The following is a 27,319-nucleotide window of genomic DNA, read 5'->3' on the forward strand; positions in this document are numbered from 1 at the left end:
TGAAACTACTTAGATGGTATCAAAAATCAAAATTGAAAATTTATTAGGACTGGTTTGCTGTGAACTATTTTTAATTATTAGAAAAAGAACATATCAAATTTAAAAAAAATTCTAATGAACATATTTATTACTGATCATTATAAATTCTTGAATTATGTAATTTTAAAATTTATTATAAACAAAATTTAATTACCCAAGATTAACTAGAGGCAATAATAATTTCATGAATGAACCTTAGACGTAATAATTTCGAAGGTAATAAAAATAATAATTACGGTGCAAATACTCATTTAACCTGTATATACTCATTACACTGCTTACAAAATTAACGAGGATTGAATATTCTTAAAAATACGTAACCTAAGATTTTAAATTCATTTGAACGACTGCAAAATGGAACTTTGCAACTAAGGTATTACTTCTTGAAACTAAGGTATTCCGAGCAATAAGCAGACTGGTGAGCCTATAGTGAAATGTACATGGGAGCTACTTCAGAATGCAAAACGAGCCAGGATACTTCCAAATGGTAACAAGAATGAAAGAGCAGCCACATCTAGCTCAGAGGTGATAGCGTATGCGATTATAGTCACATACGCCTGAGTAAATAACATTTACTATGACAGTAAAGACCATTTGCGTAAACGTTACGTCATTTAAAATTTTAAAATCATAAAGAATGGAAAATTTTACAATGTAAAATAATTCTTTCTATTATTTAATCAAGGATAAAAACATTTTTTTATTTTCAACTTCCACGTTTTTCAAAGAATTTTTATTTTCATATTTTTATTGCTTCCATTTTTATTGCTTCAATTATTGGTGTTAAAATTTTTATACGGAATACACTCTTTACTTGGTAAAAAAGTATTATTCTAACCTCGAAAATCAAAATAAAAAATTGTATGATATATTTAAGTTATTGGTCTGACGTCAAAAGGGTATATTCATTTAATTCAATTTGTTTTTGTGGTTTGTGTATGACTAAAAGCCAACTGATAATATACAAATTGATATATTGACTATTGTTTGCAAAATCAATAATAAATATCGATTGGAATCTTTTATGTACACAATTGTTCAAATTGAACGAATCTTTAAATATTGATTTTAAAATGTCTATAATTAGAATATTTTATCTCATAAGACACATAATTTACCAAATTTTTGGGTCTGATAACAATCATTTTAAACAGAGGCGTCTTTAGACATTCGACATTCGTGACCTACCATCAAGACCGGATACAAAATTTTTAGACCAAACGACCATTAAAAATTTCAGCGCATGAAAGGGTACCTTTATCTTTGTCTCTTACATACTGTAAAAAATGATCCTAGTAAAGGTTTTTGTGAAATTTCGAAATAATTTTGGTTCGCAATTTATTTATTTAGCGATATTCTACTAAAAACTTGCTATCCGAACCGAAAACCGGCAGTGACAGTCTGATCAATCATAGTTGTAATTAATGGGGCGGTAACACCTGGGCCTGACAGAGCATCATGATTATTGCGGGAACTGTCACAGTGAGGGAGAGTAGGAAGCGATGTCTCATCTTCTCTGCCACTGCCCAACTCTTGCCACGAGGAGGTGGACTCACTTGAGCCAGCCTTTCTTTGACTATCTCTCCGACCTAAAGTCCGTCGACGTCAAAGATCTCCTGCTGTAAATTTCATTGTAAATTATTAAATTAAACTTATCTGTATCCTTGAGTTAGCAACATAATGTTAAAACATAGTTTATCAATTTAATTATATATTTATGATTTATCTGGTGAAGAAAATAATTGATTTAATTGTTATCATTTTGAGCCTAAAAAAATAATAATTTCATCTATTAATGCCATCTATTTGATATTAACTGAACTAATATATAATGAGCTCGGTTTAAGTGTGGATAAATTACAATGTATTGGAATAGTATGAAACGGCGCTCAGCCGAGAAAAAAATGATTAAATTGTAACAAAAATTAAAATTATTTAATTATTTGAATGATGACATTTCAGGAGCGAAACACAAAACCAAGAGTCAATTACCATAGAGCATCTAGTTTTCAGGATAAAAATTGAATTTTTTTTATAGAAAGATTGAAATAATTATCTTCCAGAGTTAGTTAAATGTCACTAAAAGTTAATTTCTCGACTCTTTGATTAAATGCAATCAATAATGACTTATTTTTAAGTCGTATTTCCTCCGAAAGCTAACGATTTCCTAAGCTAAGAGATTTAGCTTTCTACTTTAAAGTGTTCTCTTACCTTTTAGGATCTAAATTAACTATTATAGCAACTCAGAGAACTAGATTCAATCTGACGTTAGAACATGTTGTTCCCCATCAAACTCTGCAAGTTTTGTTAAAGTTATTTTCTGATCGGTTAACTACAAAACGAGGTTGACTCTGAGGACTAGTTTTTAAATCAAACCGTAAGCAAAGAAACAAATCCAGTTTCATCGAAATTGGTCCTGTGTGATGTGCGAAGAAACACACGGACAGAAAGACAGACAACAGTTTTATAATAGTAATGATAAAGAAAATATCAAAGGCATCGGCTTAGAATTATAAATTTTTTTAATAGGGACTGCTGTCGAATTCTAGATTAATCTAGAAATTCAAAGGTTACGCACATGCGCAATTTGTAACTGTTTTTCTTCAGTTGTTAGTAAATAATGACGTATTTGACAAAAAGAATAATTAACAATCAAAATTTCTGAAGTAAAAAAATGTGCTCTATTTTCCAAAGTCAAAGTGTGATATTCCAACTTTAAAGCATAAAGTTTATCAAAACTAGGTAAATCCTTTTATTTTCCAAGATAAATTGCCCAAAAGAAAAAATCATCGAATCATTTTCATTAAATTCGGACATGCGCTCCAAATCATTTCGAAATACATATATCGTTTTTGTAAATGAAACATTTTCTAATTTGTCATGAAAATTTAATGAATTGAAACCTTTGATGATTTTTTACTGAAATCCGTTAACTTTCCCTCTAAATTTACTTTTAAATTTGTGTGTTGTCAAACTTAACCTAAAAATATGTTAACGTAATTAATAGGCTATGGCAACAAAACCTGAGATAAAAACTAGTCCTAAAAAGCCTAAGAAGAAGAAAGAGAATGATAATACTGTTGATATAAAACGTGGAACATGTTCATCTAACTGGCAAAACTTTCAATCAAAAAAATTAAAAACAGAATCAACAATGTTTGGAACTTCTTCAACACAATCGTCAAATACGTCAAAAAAAATCAACCTAATCGAAACTGCAAACAAGATACGAGAAAAAGAAAATTTTACACGAAAACCTAAAGTGTATATAATGCCAGGCTGTATATCAGGAATGCAACTTACAACTTCAAAACCAGATTTGAAGACATCTTTAAGCAATACTTCAAGTAAAGAGTCTAAATCACCAGTCGCTAAACGACGTGCGAGAGTGCAGAGTAAACGAAACCAGGTAAATTATTTATTTTTATTCCATCATTACCACGTGACCAAAAACATTAAAGCACTTTAGCGACTTAATTAATGCATTTTTACGTGAATTACGATCATTCGATTGAGATTATTCGACAAACATTTGGATTCATTTTCGATTGTCCGTCTGTCATCACGATAACTCAAAAACGAAAAGGTGTAAAATTTTTATAGCGTGCTCAGGACGAAAAAAAATCAATTTGAGTTCGTAAATGAGCAACATACGTCAAGATCTTGGGTCTAAAATACCCATCTTGTAAACCGTTTGAGATAGAACAAAATTTTAAGCGTAAAAATATTCCTTATAAAAAAATAAACAACTTTTGTTTGAAACATTTTTTCTTGAACATCACTGTTGACCCGTGAGGACACAAATTAAGTTAGAAACATTTTATAGTCGCATCACAGTCGTGTTATATACACGGTGTTCTGTTATTGACTGCAGATCGTGGGCCTACAGAATAAGCTCATAAAGACGATGGAAAAAGTTATTTACCACGATTTGCAGCCAATAACAGAACACCGTGTATACACGACTGTGGCTTTCTAAAAGTGACTATCTATCTTTTCTTGTATAAAGTAAAAATCAAATAATTTCGTAACCAACACTGTCTATACTTGGTATTTCAACAATTAATTTAGTCAGTTGTTTTCACTTAAGAATAAAAATGTTTTTTTTATAGATCAATGCTGCTGCAATCCCTTTCATACCACGTCACACCCCAACAAACACTGTCGACTCATCGTCAATTCCATTTGCCAACATGTCATTATGTCACTCGGACGAACGGCTCAAGAACGATGTACCAGGAACCGTATACTATAAGACCCTGCCACAGCCAACACACATAATGCCTAATGTCACACGCGTTGTCACCAACACCCAATTCAAAATACCGGCCCATTTAAGAACGTACATGTGTCGAACGACATTCCAAGTACCATTTATGTCAACCACAAATCTAGCGGTCAACGATTTAATGTTCTTACGACAACCGGGTGTTATTGGGAGTGTGGGAGTATGGCCTGTTATCAACGAAGATGTTTGTGTGGGCATGGATTGTGAAATGGTAGGTGTTGGAACGGGCCGTGAAAGTATGTTGGCACGAGTCTCGTTGGTCAACATGTCTGGAGAATGTATTTATGACACATTTGTGTACCCACAAGTTCAGGTAAGTTTATTTGGATCCTTTTTGACAAGTAGACAGATTTTTCTTAAGCATTTATAAAATTTTCTTGTATTTTTCCTAGGTTGTTGATTTTCGAACGTCAGTGTCGGGTGTTCGACCTAATGATATAAATTTTGGGGCTGATTTTCATACCGTTCGGCAAGTTGTTGCTACTTTAATACACAATCGAATATTAGTTGGACATGCCTTAAAAAATGACTTAGAAGTAAGTAAGATTTTTTTAAAATAAATTTTACAAGATGTCAGGGAATTTTAGTATCGATCCAGGAAAATGATTAAAAAACATTCGCGGTAATCGAGTTTTAAACAAATCTCTCCTGTCACGAAAAGTTCCGCCATGAGTTTCTTTCCTCAATAAATTCCTTCTTTCAGGCCAAATCTATTCAGCACTTCGATTCTTCTTCTCCATGACCCCCTTCTAAGTTTCTCTCAATCGTCCTTTGCGTCTCTGTCCTTGAGGTTTACACTTTAAGCCGTTTCCATAAAAAAGAGGTGTTATAAGTTTGACTGCTTTGTGTGTGTGTTAAGTTTTTCATTCAAACTGAAATTTTTTCTCTTTGATTATAATTGTTATTTTTCTTTACAGGTATTAGGATTAACCTTTCCAAAAAAATATATACGAGACACGGCATATTATGCACCATTTAAAGAAAAACTGAATACCAATGGACCACCTAGTTTAAAACGTTTAGCCAAAGACATATTAAATGTTTGCATTCAAGATGGCGAACATAGTTCTATTGAAGATGCGCGCGCCGCCATGCAACTATATGTTTTACATCGTCAAGAATGGGAGAAACATTTAAGGACACGCCGTTATAATCATCATTAAATCATTTTATTTTAAGCAATTGCAATAAAAATCGGTTATTACGACATTTGAAGGGACAGCGGCAACATCTTCTGAGAGAAATGTTAATGACACTTTCACTAGAAAATTATCTTTCTCCAAAAAAATGAGAGTCTGGTCGTTAAAAGACAAGCTTGAATAGCAAAATGTCAGATTGGGTGTCCTAACCTGACTTTTTGAAGTAAATTTGATGACACTTTCGCTAGAAAATCATCTTTCTTAAAAAAAAAAAAAAATGAAAGTCTAGTCGTCAAAAGATAAGCTTGAATACCAAAGGGAGTCAGATTCGACGTCGATATCGATCTGTCGCTATAAACGATGTCGTTATAACCAATTTTTACTATATTTTTATGTTATGTTAGATGTTTACCATAAAATTTCTCCGTATTTTCCACAAAAATTTAGAAATGTTCTTTTTTTATCTTACACACTACAAAAAAGTTATATCGTGTCCCAGTTTTTAAAATTTCCCAATTTTCCAAAAAAAACAAAAAGTTCGTTACCATAGAAATGATTTTTTTTAAATATGATTAACACAAAAATTTTTTCAATCTCTGTGGAGTGTTTTAAATTTTTTTTTACTGTTTTTAGTTGTAAGTTTTCCCAAAAAAGGTCAAAAAAAGCATAGGGTTAATTAGATAATTTTCAAATTTATATTTTTGGATCGAAATATAATTTTTCCCGTTGAGGAAAATTTAGATAATTCTTTTTTGTAGCTACTTTTATAATTTTTATCTTAGTAGAATTATTATTTTTTGTCTTGATTCCAAGAATTGAAATTAATTTTTCCTGACATCTCTCTTCAAATAAAATAATATTTGTAATTTTTCAAAATTTTCCAAAAACCGTAATTGACTTCAAAGTGATGACATGACAACTTGTCAAATTTTGTGAATGAAATTAAGATGCAATTCAGGGTGTACCTCAAGGTTTTATTCCAGACCTGGTTCCATAACCTGTGTTGTTGAGAGAAAATCTCAAACTATTACGTAAGCGCTACGATTTATATTTCAAAATGTGAAAATACATTCATATCACTTTTTATTTATCTGTCATCTGTTATTGAGAACACAATGCATGTACGGAGATAGCCGAAGTATAACGAAGCCACCCGAATTGCATTTTTGTAACTAATTTGACTGAAGTGATGAGAAAAACTCTCATAGTTGTTTAAAAAAAATTGTAAAAAAAATACAAAAGTCAACAAATTTTCAAAAAACAAAAAAAAATTTAAAAAAACAAAAATGTTATAAGTTGTCATCACCGAGACTTGTGCAATTTCGAAATAAGAGTGAAATTAATGTAAATAATCAGATTGTTAATTCGAATCGTAATTCTAGAATTGATTCGAGTGCATGTAAGTAACAATTAATACACATACGTAATTCCAATCATTTCTAGAATTACTGGAATCCAAAATTCCTTATTGGATTGGGATTTTCATCTTAATTGTACCCTATTTTAAGTTTAACAGAAATGATTCTTGTTACACTTTGTAGAATATTAAATGTTTTCGAATTTCTCGATTTAATTTGTAGAATATAAAATGTTTTCGAATATCTTGAAATAATTATTGATATACTTTGTAGAATATAAGAAGTTTTCGAATATCTAGAAATTTCCTAATATTGAAAAAAATCAATTTAATTTCCCCCCTCTATCTAAGTTCAATACTGAATTTTGAAGCGTCCTGGGGGAAAATTTGATTGTGCCGTTGTCGAAGCGTGAGTTTTTTTTGTCTAACATCTTAGTCCTTGACGCTACCAGGATGGCAATCGGCTTGGAAAAACGATTGATATAGATCAGGAAAATCATAAAAAACTACTGAGTCTCTAAAATCGAATTCTGAAAACGTGATTCTTCGTCGATATCTTAGCACGTAGTACATATTATGGATCAATTTTAACTAGAATTTATTTCAATCAACCTGGAAAACCGGGAAATATCTAGAAATTTTGATATAGATCAAGAAAATGATTAAAAAATACTGAGTCTCTAAAATCGAATTCTCAGAACATGATTCTTCGTTGATATCTTAGCACGTAGTACATATTATGGATCAATTTTAACTACAAAAATTCAGTTTTGGTCAAGGTTGCACGTGGAAAAGTCAGGGAATTTCAATTGACTTATTTGAACGCTATGGTAATTTCGATAATCTTATGCGCATGTCTCTTTTTTTAAAAGAGTAAAACAAATTATATTCTGCAAAGTGGATAAAAAAAAGGACATCAATGTATTTTATAAGAAAAATATTTGGAAAAGAATAATTTTTTTCAAGAATTTTGTAGATAATTTTTTATTGGGTTTAGAAAGCATTTAAAAGAAAAATATCTTTGTTTAGTAAATAATTTAAAATACAGTCAAAAATCGTTTATAACGATTTTAGAAGAAGGAGAGGCTTCGTTCTAAGAAATTCTAACATATTTTCTTTCAGAGAGATACGTCACTAGAACGCTAATTTGATGACTTTTACTAAAAATGATCCCAATTCGAATTGATTAGGGAAGCTTTAACTTAACCTTTTGATGTATTAGCTTATCTTTTGATACGCAAAGTTTCATTTTCATCTTTTAGTGGAAGAGCGTGAGTTTTTTTGTCTTACATCTTAGTCCGTGACGCTACCAGGATGGTAATCGACCTGGAAAACCCGGAAATATCAAGGAATTTTGATATAGATTCTTCGTCGATATCTCGTTAAGAGCCACCAAACGAGTCAGCTTAGTTTAATTAATTAGTCCTAATTAAAGCCTCAATGTTTATATAGTTTAAGATAAAGCGAATTCGATCTAACTTATATTTGAATTCGATCTGGTACCTTTTCAATTGGTTCTTATATCCGATTTTTGACTGTTTGTCCTTGAAAAAACGATTTATTGTGTTTATTGAATCCCAACCCCCTTCCCTCTCCCTCCATCATTGTTTCCCACTACCTAGTTGTATTTTGTAATTCGCTTTTATTTTCTTTTGTCAAATAAAAATATGGTGCTAATTTAGTGTCTTCGTGAAAACAAAATTAAATACGTTTACAAAAAAAAAAAAAGTACAAAATGAAAAGACAGAAAGAGAAAAAAAAATTGACAACTGAAAAGCTCGCCATTCATGATGGAAATAAAAAAGGAAAACAAATAATAATAAATTTTCATATATAAATTTTGTGTTTTATTCCGTAAGGTCCTTCACATCAAAGTGTACACTAAGAAAAGCCGGGGATTAGGTAAGTTAGCGAGTATGAATTTATTTAGGCAACCGCAATTTTATCTGGTATATAAATTATTGAATTTTTTGGGTCAAATTTACCCCTAGGAAAAAATCGAAAAATTTTCTGTTTCAGAATTCGATAAAACTCAGTTTATAAGGTAATTTTGACCCAAAAAATTCAAAAATCCAGTTTATTTGACGATTGGGCTAGTAAATTTTGAAAAAAACGAGTCCTTGGATCGATTTCTGGCGATATCTCAAAAAATACCCGTCCAATCGTTAAATGAACCCGATTTTTGAATTTTTTGGGTCAAATATATCTTAGAAACTGTGTTTCATCAAATTCCGAAACATAAAAATTTTTTCGATTTTTTGGAATTTTTTGAAGGGGTACCCCTTGAAAAAAATCGAAAAAATCCAAAAAATTTTTCTGTTTCAGATTTCGATAAAACTTAGTTTATAAGGTAATTTTGACCCAAAAAATTCAAAAATCGAGTTTATTTGACGATTGGACCAGTAGATTTTGAAAAAAACGGGTCCTTGGATCGATTTTTGGAGATATCTCAAAAATTACCCGTCCAATCGTTAAATGAACCCGATTTTTGAATTTTTTGGGTCAATTAGACCTTATAAACTGTGTTTCATCAAATTCCGAAACATAAAAATTTTTTCGATTTTTTGCAATTTTTTGAAGGGGTACCCCTTGGAAAAAATCGAAAAAATCAAAAATTTTTTTCTATTTCAGAATTCGATAAAACTCAGTTTATAAGGCAATTTTGACCCAAAAAATTCAAAAATCAAGTTCATTTGGCGATTAAGCTAGTAGATTTTGAAAAAAACCAGTCCTTGGATCGATTTTTGGCGAAATCTCAAAAATTTTCCGCCCAATCGTTAAATGAACCCAATTTTTATCGCCAACTGGACCGCTTTTCAATATTTCCAATTTAAACTACCAGGTTACTTACCATTTATGAATACTACCGTAAAGTAGCAATAAATTTGGGACACAAATTTAAGTAAAAATCTTTATTTACACAAAAAGTGATCACTGTACATCGAAAACAAATCTCAAAATTTTTACAAACAAAAAACAATAAACAGTTCAAAATTGTATATAAAAAAAAATGAAGAAAACTTGGAGGTGGGAATCATAAAATTGAGCTGACAACATAGCACACACGATTTAAATGCAACGTTGCGTCACGTCTTTGTACTAAACATAATTCAAATATTTTTAATTTTGAGCACATTTTTGTGTTTCGGTTCGATATGATACAAACACCACATCACCACCCACATTTATTAAACATTGACCCTAAAACGTACAAAATAATTAAAAATTTTATTTATTTATCCACAACGATGATTACAGTCAACGCTGATTAGAACGACATCGCTTAAAACGACAAAGCGGTTATTGTGACCAATTAGAAGGGTTCAAGTCAGTCAACATCGTTTAGTTGCAATCCATTCACTGAAACGATCACACCAGCAGCATTCTCGAAAAAATATGACTCAATGAACACCGCATCGCCACTTCAAAAACTACCACTCGTTGTGGATGAAGAGATTTATCGAATATTTCTCTTGGGTTTTCGGAGCCCCAGATGCGACAGTTTTGCTTATTCACGTACCCGGAAAAGTGAAAATGAGGCTCGTTAAAAGAATGGCCATATGCAAGAAGTACTGCAGCAGTTATTTGGCAGATTTTCTGTTCCATTACAAGCCTCAGAGTTTGTACTTTGGGTTAAAATAAAACTCCTTGCTGAAAGACTCTTTATAAATACTTCCTTCGAGAAAAATGAAAGTTCGGTTGTCTAAAAATAAGTTGGAACACCAAAAGGTTGGGTTGGAATGTTCCAAACCGATTCTATGATGTTCCAGTTATGACGATCAAGCTTTCAAGCTCTTCAATGTCGTTATAATCGAGTTTAACTAAAATTTGTTTAGAATTTTCACCTGATTTTTATGTGGATTTCGAAATAAAACACATTCATTCATGAAATACGCCACCATTGCGTTTCCACCTAACGCTGCAATATGTGCACGTACAATCGCTAAAACCTCCGTCACAAAACTATGAACAAAACCACTTAAACCGCTCCCCTGAAAGTCGAACTATTTAGAAACAAAAACAATATTATTTTTAATATTATTGATATTATTGATTTTGATTTCAAAATAATTTTGTATTCTATTTTAGAAAGTTTTACCTCTCGAATCGATGTCGATTCTCTGATAAAAAAGAAGTTGATATTTCCTAAATATTGAACAATATGTCCTCCAGGTATGTAAGATAACGATGTTATGTCTATACCATGCCGTGACGCCTAGAAACAAAACGAGTAAAACGATTACGTTAAGGAGTTATATCCAGTTAGATCAAGGAATCGGTTTTTTTTTTGTATTTCCGGAATGTACATATTCTCTGAAAGTTGGATCCTGACACAAGAAGGCGAGGAGAAAATAAGAAGGATATATGGTGCAATCCGAGTGAGCGAGGAAGAATGGCGCATCCTAACCAACAGAGAAATCCAAGAGATCCTGAAGGGAGTAGACAAGTTTATGAAATCACAGAGGCATGTCAAAGAATGGAGGAAGGAAGGATGCCCAAAAAAATATTGCATGCCAACGTGTACGCTACACGAAGAAGGTAATGCGAGTCACTGGATAAGGATCCGCTGTCAAGCACCTAGCAATCTGGAGGAGAGTGGTCGAAGAGAGCAAAATCCCACCCCGGGCTGTAGCGCCTATTGGATTGGATACATATTCTCTGAAAATTTCAAATTGATCCGAGAAATATCCCCGAAGATTTTAACTGAGTGTAAACCTCTTTTGTCCTGGGACACACTTAGATCATAGGGTCCGTTGTGATACCAAAAAAAGGTTGGCCCATCCCCGACCACTGCTCCATGAACCATTTTGAACTGTTTAAGAACAGCAGGAATGCTTTGACGTCGACGGACTTTAGGTCAGTTTAGATTTAAATCGCACGATCACTGAGCCGGTTAATCTCGGGATGTGGTTAATTTCACTCTGGATGTGAAATGATTGTAGATAGGTTTGTAGATAATCCGCCTCTGGATGTGAAATGATTGTTGGATTACCTGAAATGGTTCGGTGTGAATTCGTAGCTGTTTTGAAGGTAAATTCGAAGGTACATTATTTGAGACAACTTGTTGGGAAGGTTCTTCATCTTCTTCTAACGTAAAAATCTCATCATATTCGTCTGAAATCAATTTTAAACAACGTAAAAATATGTCCGATTCGATAAATTTTCTTTGTTTGTACGCTTACCTAATCCTTTTTTTACATCCCTACTTATTGAGTGCGTAATTTTCTTTTTTTCTTTAAATGAACGATTCATTTTTTTGATTCCCATTGCAGTACCTAGAAAAAGAACTCAAATTATAATTTGAAAAACATTCGGGAACTCGTAGCACATCCTTTGTGGGAGAAATCCTTGTAGAGAATGGCGGCCGAATTCTAGTGGTTCAAATTGTCTGAAATCGATCCGAGAAGTCGATCTCTGTATGCGGTTTTTGGGCGATATTTCTAACTCTATGTATCCAATCACCAAATGAATCTGATTTTTGCATCTTTTGGTCAAAATTACCTCTATGAGTTTTATCAAAATCGGAGCCAGAAATTTTTTGAAGGGAAAAATCGAAAATATCAAAAAAAAAATTTCTGTTTCAGAATTCGATAAAACTCAGTTCATAAGGTAATTTTGACCCAAAAAATTCAAAAATCCAGTTTATTTGACGGTTGGACCAGTAGATTTTGAAAAAAACGAGTCCTTGGATCGATTTTTGGTGATATCTCAAAAATTATCCGTCCAATCGTTAAATGCACCCGATTTTTGAATTTTTTGGGTCAAATATACCTTAGAAACTGTGTTTCATCAAATTCCGAAACATAAAATTTTTTTCGATTTTTTGGAATTTTTTGAAGGGGTACCCCTTGAAAAAAATCGAAAAAATCCAAAAATTTTTTCTGTTTCGGAATTCGATAAAACTCAGTTTATAAGGGTATTTTGACCCAAAAAATTCAAAAATCGGGTTCATTTAACGATTGAGCTAGTAGAAGTTTGAAAAAAACGAGTTTTTGGATCGATTTTTGCTGATATCTCAAAAATTAGCCGCTCAATCGTTAAATGCACCCGATTTTTGAATTTTTTGGGTCAAAATACCCTTATAAACTGTGTTTCATCAAATTCCGAAGCAAAAAAATTTTTTCGTTTTTTGAATTTTTTATATTTTTTTGAAGTTGGGTTGAGTTGGGTTGGGAAAAAATCAAAAAAATTTTTCTGCTTCAGAATTCGATAAAACTTAGTTTATAAGGTAATTTTGACCCAAAAAATTCAAAAATCGAGTTCATTTGACGATTGGACGAACATTTTCTATAGTATCGCCCGAACTTCTAAATCCTAAGTCGTCTTGGCCTCATAAATTTAAAAAAACAAAAATATTTGAAAGGACTTACCATATGCAGTTAACTGAATTTCATCAATTTCCGGTATATCCACCCTAAATTGTAGTTGACATAAAACACAAGGCGTCATACGTCGTAATTTAAAGTAAACGGTTTGTAACAAACGTTGGAATTGTCGACCAAATCTTAGTGAATACTGATTTGTGGGTAATTTACAGCGGGTCATTTGTGTGAACATTTGTAAATGGGTTTTCACTTCGTAATCATCTAAACCAGGTACTTGTTCGATGTTCACCACGTTAAAACCATTCGGTGGCGGTCCTTCCATTAATAACGATAATATGTCCGCATCTTCAGCGTCATCTATCTACAAACACAAACAAATCAAAATCAATCATGGCTCAAAAGTGTCCAGCTCTGTAACAAACAGCATCTTCTCAAATATTCAAGCCACACTTCGAGCCCTTGAGGTATCAAAGTTCCAACCGAGGAAAGTCTACGCATGCTTCAAGGACCTGGATAACACAGTCCGACTGACTTCGATACCGAGCGACTTTGGTGTTATAAGAAATGAAGCAGCGGATTGACACGAGAGGGATTGTTTCAAACACCCCTTTCCCCTGAGCCTGTCATACCCATAGCAAGATGTTCCGTAATTTATCGAATCAAGGAATGGCAAGACAAGCGCATCTTGATTACTGGAATTTTGCGCAGGGCTAGCAACATGCAAAACTGTGCATAACCACACCCAGGCCATTTGAAAGTGCTCGCCTGAAACTTACTAGATAACGGTTGAGAAGGGTGGTAAGACTCTTGATGGGACACTGTTGATTAAACTACCACTTTCATAACATGGGGATCTTTGGTGATCCCACTTGTAGGACTGGTATAGAGGACGATTAAACTTTCATAAATTTTATTTGCAGAAACCAGCAGGGCGTCATGTTTAGAATATTTGAGTCCGAAACCTTGGATCCATCAAACCCGGAAAAATTCCAACAGAAAGAGAAGCTGTGGGCTTTTTGCGTGGTTATCTCGATAGAATCTTAGAGCTTCATTTGCTTAAAATAGTATCTCTTACTCGAAGACGTCTCGCCTTCGGGTGACAGGTTGTTCTCAAGGAGGGCACAGAGACACCCTTAGTCTATTTGCTAGAGACCTCTCACTTAGGGAGTCTTGATTATAGTTCAAAAACAAGATCTTCCTTTAACTGATCCTGTTTTATTCTCAATATTAGCAGACAATTTACCTCTAAAACACAAGAATCCTTATTTCCAGTTGTTAAATCTAATTTGGGTGGTTCATCTAAGTCTTCCTCTCCATGGGTGAATGTTGATTGTTGAGTAAGAAATTCATCCAGATCCTTAAATTCCAAACATAAAACTTGATTAAAATTAATAAAAACTAAAAAATTAGGCTTGCGCGCCAAAAATATAAAACTCATGAAAATGTGAACAAAAGGGGAGACAAGTGAAGACATAGTCTTTGTTTTTAAAGTTTCCCGGTGAACACGACATTCATTGACTGTTAGACGAAACGAAGTTCACCGAGTCAGCTAGTATTGTAAAAAAGTGTACTTACATTTTTCAAATGATAAAATTCCTTATTTTTCTTGGCAGTTTCGGACAATAACCGTGATTTTTCTTGTAAATCATCCTTATTTGTGGATGATACACCCGAAACAAGTTTTGGTAAACTCGGTGCCGGTAACGGTAATAAATAAACACCAGTACCGGACGCAGTACCAACAAGCATACGTTCCCCAATCGATATTTGTACACGTAATCCAAAAATCGTGTTCATACCCTTCACTTTCAATTTGTTAATGAGCAAACGATGTAAATCATATTCTAAAAATGGTAAACTATCTGATATTTCCTTGGCATTTGATTCGGCACGTAAATCACGTTTAGGACGACACACGTGCGCTTGAATTAAACAACCGTTGCCCACAATCATACATTCTTCCGGCATATCTATTGTCGATATTAGAACATCCGGTACACGTCCATATTTACATACAGCACATTTTAACATGACTATGGGGTATGGAACACTCGATTCCGAGTAGGGCACATGACACATTTGACATGTGGACGTTGTTACTTGTGAACGTGGAGTATCATTTTGTTGCTCCACAATACCTCCAACTGTATCGATTCCAACAATTGCTTGACCATTGTCCTCTTGTAATGATTCAACACGATTTGTTGTGCTCGATAATTGTGAATTGGAATCCCTGGTTTGTAATTTTTCTAATGCTTCAAATATTTGGTTGTGAATTGTGATACGTGCAGATTGAACGTCATTTGAATCCGTTAATTTTGTATTCTGTATATATATGATCGCTGCTGTCCCTGACGCACTCAGTACACAAACATCATCACTGAAATTAACAAATGTAAATCATATTTTGAGATACTCTGTACTCACTTTCTTGATAATTTAGCTCGTCAGTACTGGCGTTATGAGTATTTTGCTCACGCTTGAAAACATAAATACATTATATATTATTACTCTAGCAAGTGTTTTTCTGTCCTAGCCTTATCTTCCTTATTTCTTTATAAAATTCCATGAGTTTACAAAGATTACCGAAGGGTTGACGCGAGTGCTGACGGTTTAAGTAACAAAAAATTCTAGGTAGCTTAAGATTCAAGTTATACAGGTTTTACTGCATTTAAATTTAGATATTAGGTCGCCATACTCACCAAATACTAGCTTGTTCGGTGTAGCCTAAAACCACATTACAAGCCAAAGCCCGTGCATGAGATCGAATTTCCATTCGTAGTTCTGTCCACCAAGCATCCCGTGTTTCTGGTTCTTCGATATTACTTATTCTTTCCAATAATTTTACTGAACGCGCACTCACTGTTCCACCTGCACAAAGAAATAAATACTTTACACCTCATCTCTCTCTAAAATCTCACCATAACCTTACATAACCCACTTTTCCCCTTGGAAAAAAACGAAAAAATCAAAAAAAACTTTTCTGTTTCAGAATTCGATAAAACTCAGTTTATAAGGTAATTTTGACCCAAAAAAATTCAAAAATCGAGTTTATTTGACGATTGGGCTAGTAGATTTTGAAAAAAACGAGTAATTGGATCGATTTTTGGCGCTATCTCAAAAATTTTCCGTCCAATCGTTAAATGAACCCGATTTTTGAATTTTTTGGGTCAAATATACCTTATAAACTGTGTTTCATCAAATTCCGAAGCATAAAATTTTTTTCGATTTTTTGCAATTTTTTGAAGGGGTACCCCTTGGAAAAAATCGAAAAAATTAAAAAATTTTTTCTATTTCTGAATTCGATAAAACTCAGTTTATAAGGCAATTTTGACCCAAAAAATTCAAAAATCCAGTATATTTGCCGGTTGGACCAGTAGATTTTGAAAAAAACGGATCCTTGGATCGATTTTTGGCGATATCTCAAAAATTATCCATCCAATCGTTAAATGCACCCGATTTTTGAATTTTTTGGGTCTAAATAGCCTTATAAACTGTGTTTCATCAAATTCCGAAACATAAAAATTTTTTCGATTTTTGTAAATTTTTGAAGGGGTACCCCTTGAAAAAAATCGAAAAAATCCAAAATTTTTTTCTATTTCTGAATTCGATAAAACTCAGTTTATAAGGCAATTTTGACCCAAAAAATTCAAAAATCGAGTTCATTTGACGAATGGGCGAACATTTTCTATAGTATCACCCGAAAATGTAAATTTTATAGAGATTTTAGGCGCAATATTTCGACAATTACACCCTTACTGAATTCTTTCATGTTCCAGTTTTTTTTTGACAATCGAGCTTTTATTTTTAACCCTGTAGTTAAAGACGAAGACCGTATAGTTTAAGAATTTCAAAATAAAGTGAAAACAACTCAAAACTGAGTAAAAAATGTTCAAAACATGTTTTTTTGTCGCTATAACCGACATGTATGCAACGCAATCGAAAATAACAACAAAATTTTTCTATATACGCTTTAAAGACGTATCAGAAGTAAAATGATTATTGAAAATTTACCAATATGACGAATAAAATTTGGTGGAAATTTTGACATTGTTATAAATGGAAATTCAAGCATTTCCCAATTTGTTGGTTTGATTGTTGGACGTGGCCCAATATTAATATTAACTGCAGGCCTTTCAGCATTTGATAAACTATTACCTGAAAATAAAATTGTCTTGTGAGTGGAAACTCAACTGAAAAATTAAAATTTATTTAAAAAAAAATTTAATATGGAAAATTAACTAAAAAAAAAATAAAAATAAATAACATCAATGTTTACGAAGAAAACAAAAAACAATTCGTACAGTCAAACTTGTTTAAGTGGATTAGCCTTTTTCAAATCATATGCAAATCATTTTTTAACAGCTGTAAGAGAGAGTTTTTCTCATCACTACAGTAAAATCAGTTGGAAAAACAACCGCAATTCGAATGGCTTCGTTACACTCCGGCTATCTCCGTAGATACACTGTGTTTTTAATGGCAGATGACAAATATATATATATCTATTCAGAATATTTAATAAGTAAATTAAATATACTATTCTTTCATATGAATTAATGTATATTAACACATAAATATATTTAATCTAAAATCATATGGTGAATAAATTTTGAAATTTCACCCTTGGCGCTTGCGCAATAGCATGAGGTTTTCTCTTATCACAAGAGTCGGTCAGTCTGGGTTTCTGTATCTCGCAGAATTAACTTATTGAATAGTGACTGACTCAATTTGGCCTAATAAAATGTTATCTTACTCGAAAAAAGTGCTTGCTGGAAACAGGGACCGGTGGAGAGCTCTTCTGAATGCCCTATGCTCCCACAGGAGATAAAGGAACCACTTAGACAGGTTTGACTGTATCAAAAAATAAAAAATATTTTCATTTTGTATAAAATTTGTTGTTAAAAAGGTTGCAATTGGTTTGGTTCTGATTGTTTGTATTGATTTGTTGAATGATTAACGATTACTGATTACTGATTACTAATTACTGATTAGTTACAAAAGACGTGCTAAGCCTTTAGTTGATTAATAAAAGTAAGTTTAGTAAGGAGTAGTAAAGGAGTTATTTGTACTTAAAGATTCTACCTAAACATTGACAAATAAATATATAAAAATAAAGGAGTGGGAGACACATTGACATTATGACATTGAACATATTCAATTATACGAGTAATATGTATTTTGGTCATGCTGTAAAAACACCAAAAATTTGCTTTGTCAATTTATATGGATACTTACGTTTTCTACAGCTTTCTAGCAAACAAAAATAAAACTTTTAATTTTTTTTAATAATATAAGCAAAAATGGTTTTACATTTTTAAAGTTTTCAATTTTGGTGTGTTCAAGTTTTTTAAAGTTTAGTTTTTTTAATGTCACTCATTTTAGTTGTTTGATTTTTTATGAATATGACTGTACTCCTAAATTTAACTACTTGATTTTTTGTTTGTATATTTACGATTCAATTACATCTGTATTCCCTTTAATTAACCCGCCGGCATTCGTGTTATGAGTATTTTGCTCACGTTCGATTTAAGGTGATTGTAAAAAAGTTTTGGTTTATTGCACGGTTTATACATATAAACCAAATACATGCTATTTAGCCAAATAATGTTTTATTTTTAACTTTCAATACCACGCAACTACAAAAATATATAATATATTACGTGCAAGTGATGCTTATAAATTTGATAATATAGATATCTCTCTTCAATCATCAATACTCTAACTATATTCGTCTCTGTTCATATAATTGAATCGAAAATATGTTGAAAATTTAAAAAAAAAGCAATGCTCAAATTCTACACGATTTGAGTTAAAATTTGTTGAAAATTAAAATAAAATGAATGATTTTTTGTTTGAAAAAAATGAAAAATTGATTTCACAAATAGTAAAGACAAGCTACATTATATTCTTTATATTATAGTCTTAGAGCCAACAGCAAGTTTATTTTCATAAAAGAACATTCTTAAAAATATCAATATTTTACTATTAACAATGATTATACCCTGTATAAATGAAATATATATCAAGGTATATTCAATTTAGTCCTAAGTTTTTAACGCTTAGATGTTACACCTAATTAGTCGAATTCCAGTTGTCCGTCTGTCTGACTGTCTGGAAATACGATAACTAAAAAACGAAAAGAAATATCAAGCCGAAAATTATAGCGGAATCAATTAAGGTTTGGGTACGTAGGAGCCATCTTTTAAAATGTTAGAGATAGAACAAAAGTTTAAATCTATAAAAAAGAAAAAGTATTAAAAAAAATATTTCTTATAAAAAACCAAACAGCTTTTGTTTGAAACACTTTCGCAAATATCATTGTTTTCCCGCGAGGGCGCAGTTTAGGGAAAACAAGTCAAGTCCGTCAGGTTATTGTCAGTTTCAAACAATAGATGCTTTGTTTCCTAAACTTACTATGTGGTATAATTCATATATGGCAACCCGAAAGAATCCAAAGACAGCTATGTAGTCAATCTGTATCAGTGGATAAAAACTGCACTGTGTGCTGTGTTCGTCAGGTTATTGCCAGTTTTAAACAATAGATGCTTTGTTGACAGGATTGTTAAGGATGCTCTATTTTGAAATAAAACTTGTTCAAATGACTAGAATGACTATAAATAAAGGCTCTAAGTGTTGTAAATTGTTAAGTTGCCCATGTCCATACTATGATTGTGAAGAATGATGAATGAGTTCGAATTGTTGCTTGTTGAGTTTGTTGAACGGCTCAACAATTTGAAAAATAAAAATAATTAAATAAACTGTAATAAAATTTTGTGCAAAAGGACACAAACCTTTCGGTGTAATGCTCAAATCAGAATCAGAAGAACGTCTATGTATATAAGAGATTGTATTTAATTTCGTTCCTTTACTGCCAACAGATTCGGTTCGACAATGACCCGACCCTGAATGTGTCTGTGATTGTGTCTCTTTATATAGACCTGCACCTGCAGTATTTGTTGTTTGTGTCGTCGTGATCGTGGACGATTCTTCTGATAACGGTTTACTAACGAAATATAAACCAAACAAAAAAACATTAAAACGGTATTCTTAAGCCTTGGCCTTTTACTTTACAACCTCACTTATTGCCAACTGATCAATTTTAAACCCTTTCACTTTACGTTTCACTCACGATTTTGTTATCGCGCCACATTTCTGAGTTATGATGAGAAAACAATTTCGTATACAAAAAACAATTTTAACATGTTACGTTAAAAAGCTTTTGACCCCCCCCTACCCTTTGTCACACAATGTCACATTACATTGAACTAGCCCTGATAAAAATATCCGATTCATGTATAGGATTCAATTGTAAAAAAAGTTTCGATTCATTCCAATTGAAACCAATTAAAAATTTTGAATCGAAATTTAATTGAAATGAATCGGGTTTAATTGAAAAAAAAATTCCAATTCATTCCGATTGAATCCACTAGAACTAATCGGAAATTTCCAATTGGTTGCAATTCATGAATGGGATCGAATTGGAAATTTCATATTGATGAAGATCTAATAAAAATATTGAAACCTTTTTGACTTTCCTGCGAAAAAATTTCTAATATTTGGTTACTATTTTGAAACTCAAAAAATATTCCAATTTATCGCAGTGTTCTTTTTCGATCAGCTTTCTTCAACCATAAATTTCGTAACTTAAAAAGTTTTTACAACTTCGTGAGTGATAAAGTGATAAATCAGTTGTCAAAAATTCACCAACATATTACCAGCTGAGGTCTGATTTGACAGTCCAGGTCCACAGGTCCATAATAAAAGAATACCCGTTTGAAAAGCCCATAGAGTTACAAATACAGTATACAGAATACATAAAAAGCGTGCATATTAGTTTTTACATTTTTTGTTTCGATACGTTTTCGCTAATTCTAGCATAAATAATGACGTCATCTGATGTTGTATGCTACTTTTAATTGGTATTTATCAGGTTTACCCAAGAATTAGCTTCCGTTTGAAGTCAAAACTAGTTATAACAACATTCAAGCCATATTTTATCTCTAACGAATTCCGAGAAAATTAGAAGGTAAAACATAAAAAATCATTTATCAAGAGTCCAAAATCACATACAAAAAAACATGCTAAGTCCACAAAATAAGGGTACACAAGTGAAATTTACAAAATTTTAAAAACCCCCGACAAATTTTTCGAGTACGGAACCCTAAACTCGTACTTGAAACAAATCTAAGTACACTCTCCATTAAATTATCTTTTTCCTTTAAGCTGAATATATTTTGAAGATCATCGTCAATTTTTTAGTTTTTTTCGGGTACGGAACCTTAGTTAAGCACTTGAATACTCTCCATTAAATTACCTTTCAGACGAAACCAAAAAAATCAAAATCGGTTCATCCGTTTAGGCGCTACGATGTCACAGACAGACAGACACACACACTTATCGTTCAAATTTATAACATCCCCTTTTTTTTAGGCCGGGGGGTTAAAAATAAAGAAAAGCATACTAGTCCGAATTCGCCCCGAACAAAATTTCGGATTATTTTAAGACACTTGAAGATATCTTAAAGTTCTTTTGGTAGTTTTTATACCCTGTGTATATGTAATATATATCAAGGTATACTAAGTTTAGTCCCAAGTTTGTAACGCTTAGAAATATTGATGCTATGAACAAATTTTTGGTATAGGTGTTCATAAAATCACCTAATTAGTCCACTTCCGGCTATCTATCCGTCTTAAAATATGAAATTTTTCACTTTTCCAAAATTTATAAATAATTTTCGAACGTTTTTTAACAAAACAAAACACAAAATGGGTCTTAGCATGTTTTTTCCATTGTGACCTTCATACAATTCGTCGTTATAACCAATTTTGAGCGTACGTTAGTAACATTAAAAATTGAAATAAAGTCTTACTCATGTTTAACAGTGGTGGGGATAGTATTATTATCAATGAACACATGATCATTAGATAATGGTGCTGTATCTTGTATACGGACCAATGTAACAGCTGTACCAATACCGCGTGCTACGATACCCGAATCACCTTCTAAATCGAAACATTGATGATAGCCAACTACGGAGTTTGCACCAACTTCAATCGCTTTTATACCAATTTTACGTTGCACCTGTCACGAAACAATTCTTGGATTTACATGATTTTTATCGATCCAAATGTCAGCATCTTACCTCGCCGGATAATTTAAAAAATAACGTTTGTCTAGCTTCGTTTGAAGCACGAGGTGTTCGAATTTTATCAATCCAATGATATTCGGGATCATCGTTTACAACTAGTTCTTCCACAAAACCGTGCACGACTCGAGCATGATAACCAAATGGAATTTTTGATGCTAAAAATTTAAAACATAAATCTCAGTCCATTGAACTGTTAAATTTTTGAAGGGAAAAGCGCGTTAGACTAGAAAAATTGACACTTATGTAATATTAATTAAAGCTGTACAACTATTAAATAAGCGATTCTGATCTTTGGTAACTTCTGATTACTGTTCATAGATGGCATGCCTTTGAAAATTATTTATAATAGTTTTTTACACACACGTCAACAATTTAAAAATTATGAAATTTTAATTATTTTTAATTTTCTCTTCCGTCCATAGTCCCTATATGTTGAGAATTGATCAGATTGACAGCTGAACAAACCTAATCCTATTTTTTTTATTTACTTTTGTTTTATATAGAGTCAAGTTGGTAATTTTGTAAATTGATGAATATTCATATTTCTAAGTTGGCAGGCGATAAGTACTTTTTATTGATAAGTTCATGTGATAGCTAAAAAGCGGGATTGTTAGACAAAAGTCAAACGTGCTCCGAAATTGTTATTTCGTTTGTCGGAAAGTTTTGTTTAGCAATAGTTTTGTTTTACAAATCAAGTAGCGTCAGATTATTCAAAAGGTATGTTAATTTTGTATATAATTGAGCTGTATTTTTGTATTCAAATCTTGTGCTTAACTTTTGCTCATTATTTCTTTCGCGGCATTTATGAATATTTGTAAATAAATTAAACAAATTGTTTTGTGTCGAATCATGAATAATTTTCTTTATTAAATTTGTCAAATTAGATACTAATTTGACAGGTACATTGACAGGTACCTTTTGATTTTGTCAAAGTTGGACCATATTATTTATTTACCCAAAGGACCCAATCCAGGCAAAATAACAACACTATAACTGACTATCTTTTTTGAGGATAGCGTGCAAAAGGGGTTATAAATTTCGAGTTTTGCCCTAATTTCCTAGATCAGTTTTTTGTATTTTATAAATACGTATTTCGACTATCAAGTAGTCATCATCAGTATGAATTGTCTGCTAGCTTCCGTTCAGTGCAAATTTACATAAAAGGGATGGGGCCCTGAAATTCTTAAGAAGACTTTACGCCCTTCCTAAGAGCTATAAAAAAAGTGTTAAATATACTTGCAGTTAAAAAATTGGACACCACACGAGGATTGTTTAAATTTATTAAAATCATTAAATAGTTCAACTTTAACGGTGATATTGACTTCACCACGAATTCCATGCATTGTATCGTAAACGGGCACCCAACCAGAAAACACAGAACCAGGTCCTAGGGCTGTCACTCCACTAGATAAAACTGTCGAACCACCAGAATTTGAGAAAGCATTTGTTAAATCTGATGTTGTTGGGCATGGGGATGCTTGAACTGTTACTTGATTCTAAAAACGAGATTTTTAATTTAGAATACAATCGAAAACTAAAAATTGAACACTGATAAAAATTTATGTACCCTGATTGGTAACAGTAACGGATTTAAATCAATATAAACTTTTCCAATAGCGTCATTCGCCGAATACATATCGTAATCCATAAGTCGAATTTGTAAAGGTTCATCTTGTAACTCAGCATCATCTACCTAAAATCACATCAAAATTTACCTTGGATACTTTAATTTTAGAAATATTTTTAATTCTATTCTAACCTCAAATCGATACCATTCGGAATTCCATTGTGGATTTAAAGATTTTCGACATACATCTGTTTTATAAGTAGTGTTGCTCAATTTAATTTCAACATACGCATCGGTTGTATCGCTGGACCGATCCATTACGGGCAAATTTCGGCCAGCCGCAATTTTTACTTTTACTCGTCCAGGCATTTTTTTTTATGAAATTTTTCTACTTTCGTTAATCTCCGAAAACATGTAATCTTGATTTGTTGGCTACGCCATTATTTTGAAATTTTGTAATTCTCCTAGTTTTCCATAAATATTGTTTTTCTCAAACTTAGAATTTTTCTCAAAAAAACCTATCAATGTTGTTATTTAGTTTTAGAATCAAATTCATAGATGACTCTGTACGTTATGTCATCGTCATCATTGTTACATGCATGTACAATTGCATAAACGATTATTGCCGATTCATAACGATACAATTTTATTTTTAGATAATTACATCGATTTACAAGATAACATGTTCATTATTTCAATATTTATTTACACGTTTTAAAAATAATTTAGACATATTTGTTTTTAAGTCCCTCATATGAGTTTTGGTCAATAGATGGCAGTGATATTGGCGCTATTTATTTAAAACGTTTTCATTTTTCCTAGAAGAAAAATGATTTTTAGTCAAAGTCACCAAATTAGCCCCTACTCAGTGAACACATGAGCTTAATATGACGTCATACATTGGTCATACGTCATATTTTACGTAAACATGACATAATGGTGACTCAATTTATGATGTCATATTGAATGACCTCACTATTATGTCATACTGACATTAAATTTGATTTTAATATGATGTCATTTTTACGACTTTAATGTTACGTAAAACTGATGTCATATATTAGTCACATCGTGACGTCATATCAAAGTCATAAGTTTACGTAATATGTGAATCATATTCTTACCTCAGAAACAGTTCATACAGGTCATATCGTGACATATGATAACGTAAGAATTGTGTAAATCTTACGTAAGGATAAATCATATTTAGTCAGATATTTGACATAAATGTGACGTCATTGTGATATCATTGTTAGATCATTATAATGTCAAATAGGTCATATAGATGTCAATTTTACGTCATGTTTACGTCATTTATATTACGTAAAAATCTTACGTCAGGAAGGCGGAAATAATGACTCAAACCTGACTTATCTGTGACTCATATCTTACGTAAATTATGGCATTGCATGACGTCATTCTGACCTCATTTATTTACGATATTGTGTTCACTGGGTAGTGAACAGATTTCTGAGTAAAAATAATATCTCGGAAAATTGGAAAATCCCCCAAATTGCTACTAGTAATATTCTTGACTGAGGAATAATAAATACATGAAATCATTTTCTCCTCTCCTCGGCTCATTATCCTAGGATTCACTGAAACTCATGGCTCATAATATCCATTTACACGTAATCAATGAAATTTTCGTTGTTAAATAAATTATAAATTAACGTTAAATTTACGTGCGTTACCTTGTAAATAGAGCAGGCCAGACAAGACACATTGTTTGATTTGAAAGTACACATGCATTTGCAATTTGATTGTAGTATTATGAATATGATGCACTATGCAGCTTGAGTGCGTGGCTGTATGGCCACATGCATATCAAAACCATATAATCTATTTATATAACAGGTTTTTATAATTGTTTTGAATATGCGCTGCGACATGTTGCCTGAAATCGCATCGAATACATATAACTTTGGGCCTTACTTTCCAATTTTGGTGTTAGTAAGTCGTTTATACCACTCCTTGGGCCAAATGTGAAAACCATGATGGTTGAATTTTGAAAAATATTGCAGTAACGTTAAATTTGATAAAAAATTTGAAAATTATGATCCAAAATTAGTGGGATTACCCACTTGAGAATAAGTTTTATTTTTTAGCAGTTTTTCAAGGATCTTATTGAAATCAGTTACCGATAAAATTAAGTGAGGGCCTATTTGAAAACTAAAAATTGAACCCAAACATCTGAATGAATGTGCCAGTTTGAGTGTTTGAGTTTGAACGGGTTTTCCGTTTTGAGTTTAATAAAAGAATGATATTTTTACAGCCACCCGCAATTGGCAATGAATTCCTAATCAGTTGAATTGAATTAAATACCTGGTACTTATTTGAAGTAAAACATGTGACTATCAAAATTTAATGATTATTGATTACGAGTTTTGAGTTTACGCAACACAGCTTTAAATAGCATAAGAAACCTGAGCCCCTGACTATAGCTGACCACCTGAGTACCTTGTAAACATTTCGTTTTCATTGTGATTAATGATATAAAGCTTTTCTTACATCCAAAACATTGCTTAGGGGCGCTAATTTTCTAAATTCGTGACTGTATACATACTTACGTACCGAATTTCAGCTCATTTTAAATAAAGGGAACCGTTAGAGATGCCCAAATCTCTCATAAATCGTAGACAGGACTATAAAAGCCTGCCCGTTGACCTTCGATACAGTGTATAAGTTTATATGTTCAGAGGAAAAAATATAAACTTTTTTACTAAAAACAAAATGATTGTGCAATAGTTTCATAGGAAAATTATAGCTGTTTTCTGATTTGAACTATGATTAATGCAAAAAAAAAAAACGACGCAATTCGAAGTATTACTTAATAATGGTTCTTGATTGTGTAATACGTATATACAATTAATTAGAAATGAATCATCTCCTAATTGCGAAATAACTACGTAGCCTATTTAGTCCAGGAGCTAAAGATGTCAAGTAGGAATTTTAGGTTTAATTTTTTTTTCATTTTTTCTCTCACGATACCGTTTGCATATCTGTGCATTGGTAAGTCTCAAAATTTAAAGTATTCATTCAAGAAGTCAAATTCTTGTTTTATTATTTAAAGAATTAAATATTAAAGCTACTTTAACTTTATACTTTATGAATTAATTGTAATATTAGTTTAGAAAAGACATACTTCTAATTTAATAGTCAACCCAATATATGCGTACATTACCTTCAAGATATTTATTATGACATAACATAAAATTTCCTAGTTCTTACTTAAAATTATCTCTATTATCTTTAACTTCTCCTAATAACTCACAACTCATTTTTTTGAATGAAAAACATAAACTTTGAACAAAAATTATAAATTGGCAGATTGTAAATTATTTTCAAAATATAAAGTTCATGGTAAGTTGAATCGATTAAAAAAGTTTTAGTTTCCTAAGTAACACATGTCTTCGGATTTTGGGGTCGTTTTGAATTGGCACGTTTTTTGGTAT

The 27,319-nt window shown here is 32.0% G+C and overlaps 2 protein-coding genes across 3 annotated transcripts; one reads left to right on the forward strand and one right to left on the reverse strand.

Annotated features, from left to right (window-relative positions):
• Window positions 1-2,633: 2,633 nt before the first annotated feature.
• Window positions 2,634-5,982, forward strand: LOC123302647 (RNA exonuclease 4). Its single transcript, XM_044885686.1, has 5 exons — window positions 2,634-2,781; window positions 3,047-3,448; window positions 4,152-4,640; window positions 4,720-4,863; window positions 5,245-5,982. The coding sequence occupies exons 2-5, from the start codon at window positions 3,050-3,052 to the stop codon at window positions 5,488-5,490; spliced, it is 1,278 nt and encodes a 425-aa protein (XP_044741621.1). The 5' UTR covers window positions 2,634-2,781; window positions 3,047-3,049; the 3' UTR covers window positions 5,491-5,982.
• Window positions 5,983-9,812: 3,830 nt separating this feature from the next.
• On the reverse strand, window positions 9,813-24,390 carry LOC123302596 (C2 domain-containing protein 5). 2 transcript variants are annotated; one of them, XM_044885605.1, is made up of 16 exons: window positions 24,057-24,390; window positions 23,865-23,990; window positions 23,538-23,793; window positions 22,292-22,452; window positions 22,019-22,230; window positions 19,941-20,152; window positions 17,164-17,307; window positions 15,852-16,020; window positions 14,725-15,529; window positions 14,393-14,506; window positions 13,195-13,510; window positions 12,007-12,099; window positions 11,817-11,938; window positions 10,923-11,039; window positions 10,669-10,815; window positions 9,813-10,024 (listed from the first exon to the last, which is right to left on the reverse strand). In XM_044885605.1, exons 1-16 carry the CDS (start codon window positions 24,231-24,233, stop codon window positions 9,944-9,946), a joined length of 3,252 nt encoding a protein of 1,083 aa, XP_044741540.1. In that variant the 5' UTR covers window positions 24,234-24,390; the 3' UTR covers window positions 9,813-9,943. The 2 variants fall into 2 exon arrangements, with proteins under 2 accessions (XP_044741540.1, XP_044741539.1); XM_044885604.1 differs by having other exon boundaries at window positions 10,669-10,827.
• Between the last annotated feature and the right edge of the window lie 2,929 nt (window positions 24,391-27,319).

Source organism: Chrysoperla carnea, chromosome X (assembly GCF_905475395.1).
Source record: "Chrysoperla carnea chromosome X, inChrCarn1.1, whole genome shotgun sequence".
NCBI lineage: Eukaryota > Metazoa > Arthropoda > Insecta > Neuroptera > Chrysopidae > Chrysoperla > Chrysoperla carnea.

What these genes read in the sequence shown, in the direction of transcription:
- LOC123302647 (XM_044885686.1), top strand. Translation starts at nt 3,050, where the DNA reads ATGGCAACAAAACCTGAGATAAAAACTAGTCCTAAAAAGCCTAAGAAG. An exon ending in TGCAGAGTAAACGAAACCAG is followed by an intron (nt 3,449 to 4,151) that starts GTAAATTATTTA and finishes TTTTTTTTATAG; the next exon opens with ATCAATGCTGCTGCAATCCC. An exon ending in TTGTGTACCCACAAGTTCAG is followed by an intron (nt 4,641 to 4,719) that starts GTAAGTTTATTT and finishes TATTTTTCCTAG; the next exon opens with GTTGTTGATTTTCGAACGTC.
- LOC123302596 (XM_044885604.1), bottom strand. Translation starts at nt 24,233, where the DNA reads ATGCCTGGACGAGTAAAAGTAAAAATTGCGGCTGGCCGAAATTTGCCC. An exon ending in CCGAATGGTATCGATTTGAG is followed by an intron (nt 23,991 to 24,056) that starts GTTAGAATAGAA and finishes ATGTGATTTTAG; the next exon opens with GTAGATGATGCTGAGTTACA. An exon ending in AATTCAGTTAACTGCATATG is followed by an intron (nt 12,100 to 13,194) that starts GTAAGTCCTTTC and finishes TTCTTTTTCTAG; the next exon opens with GTACTGCAATGGGAATCAAA.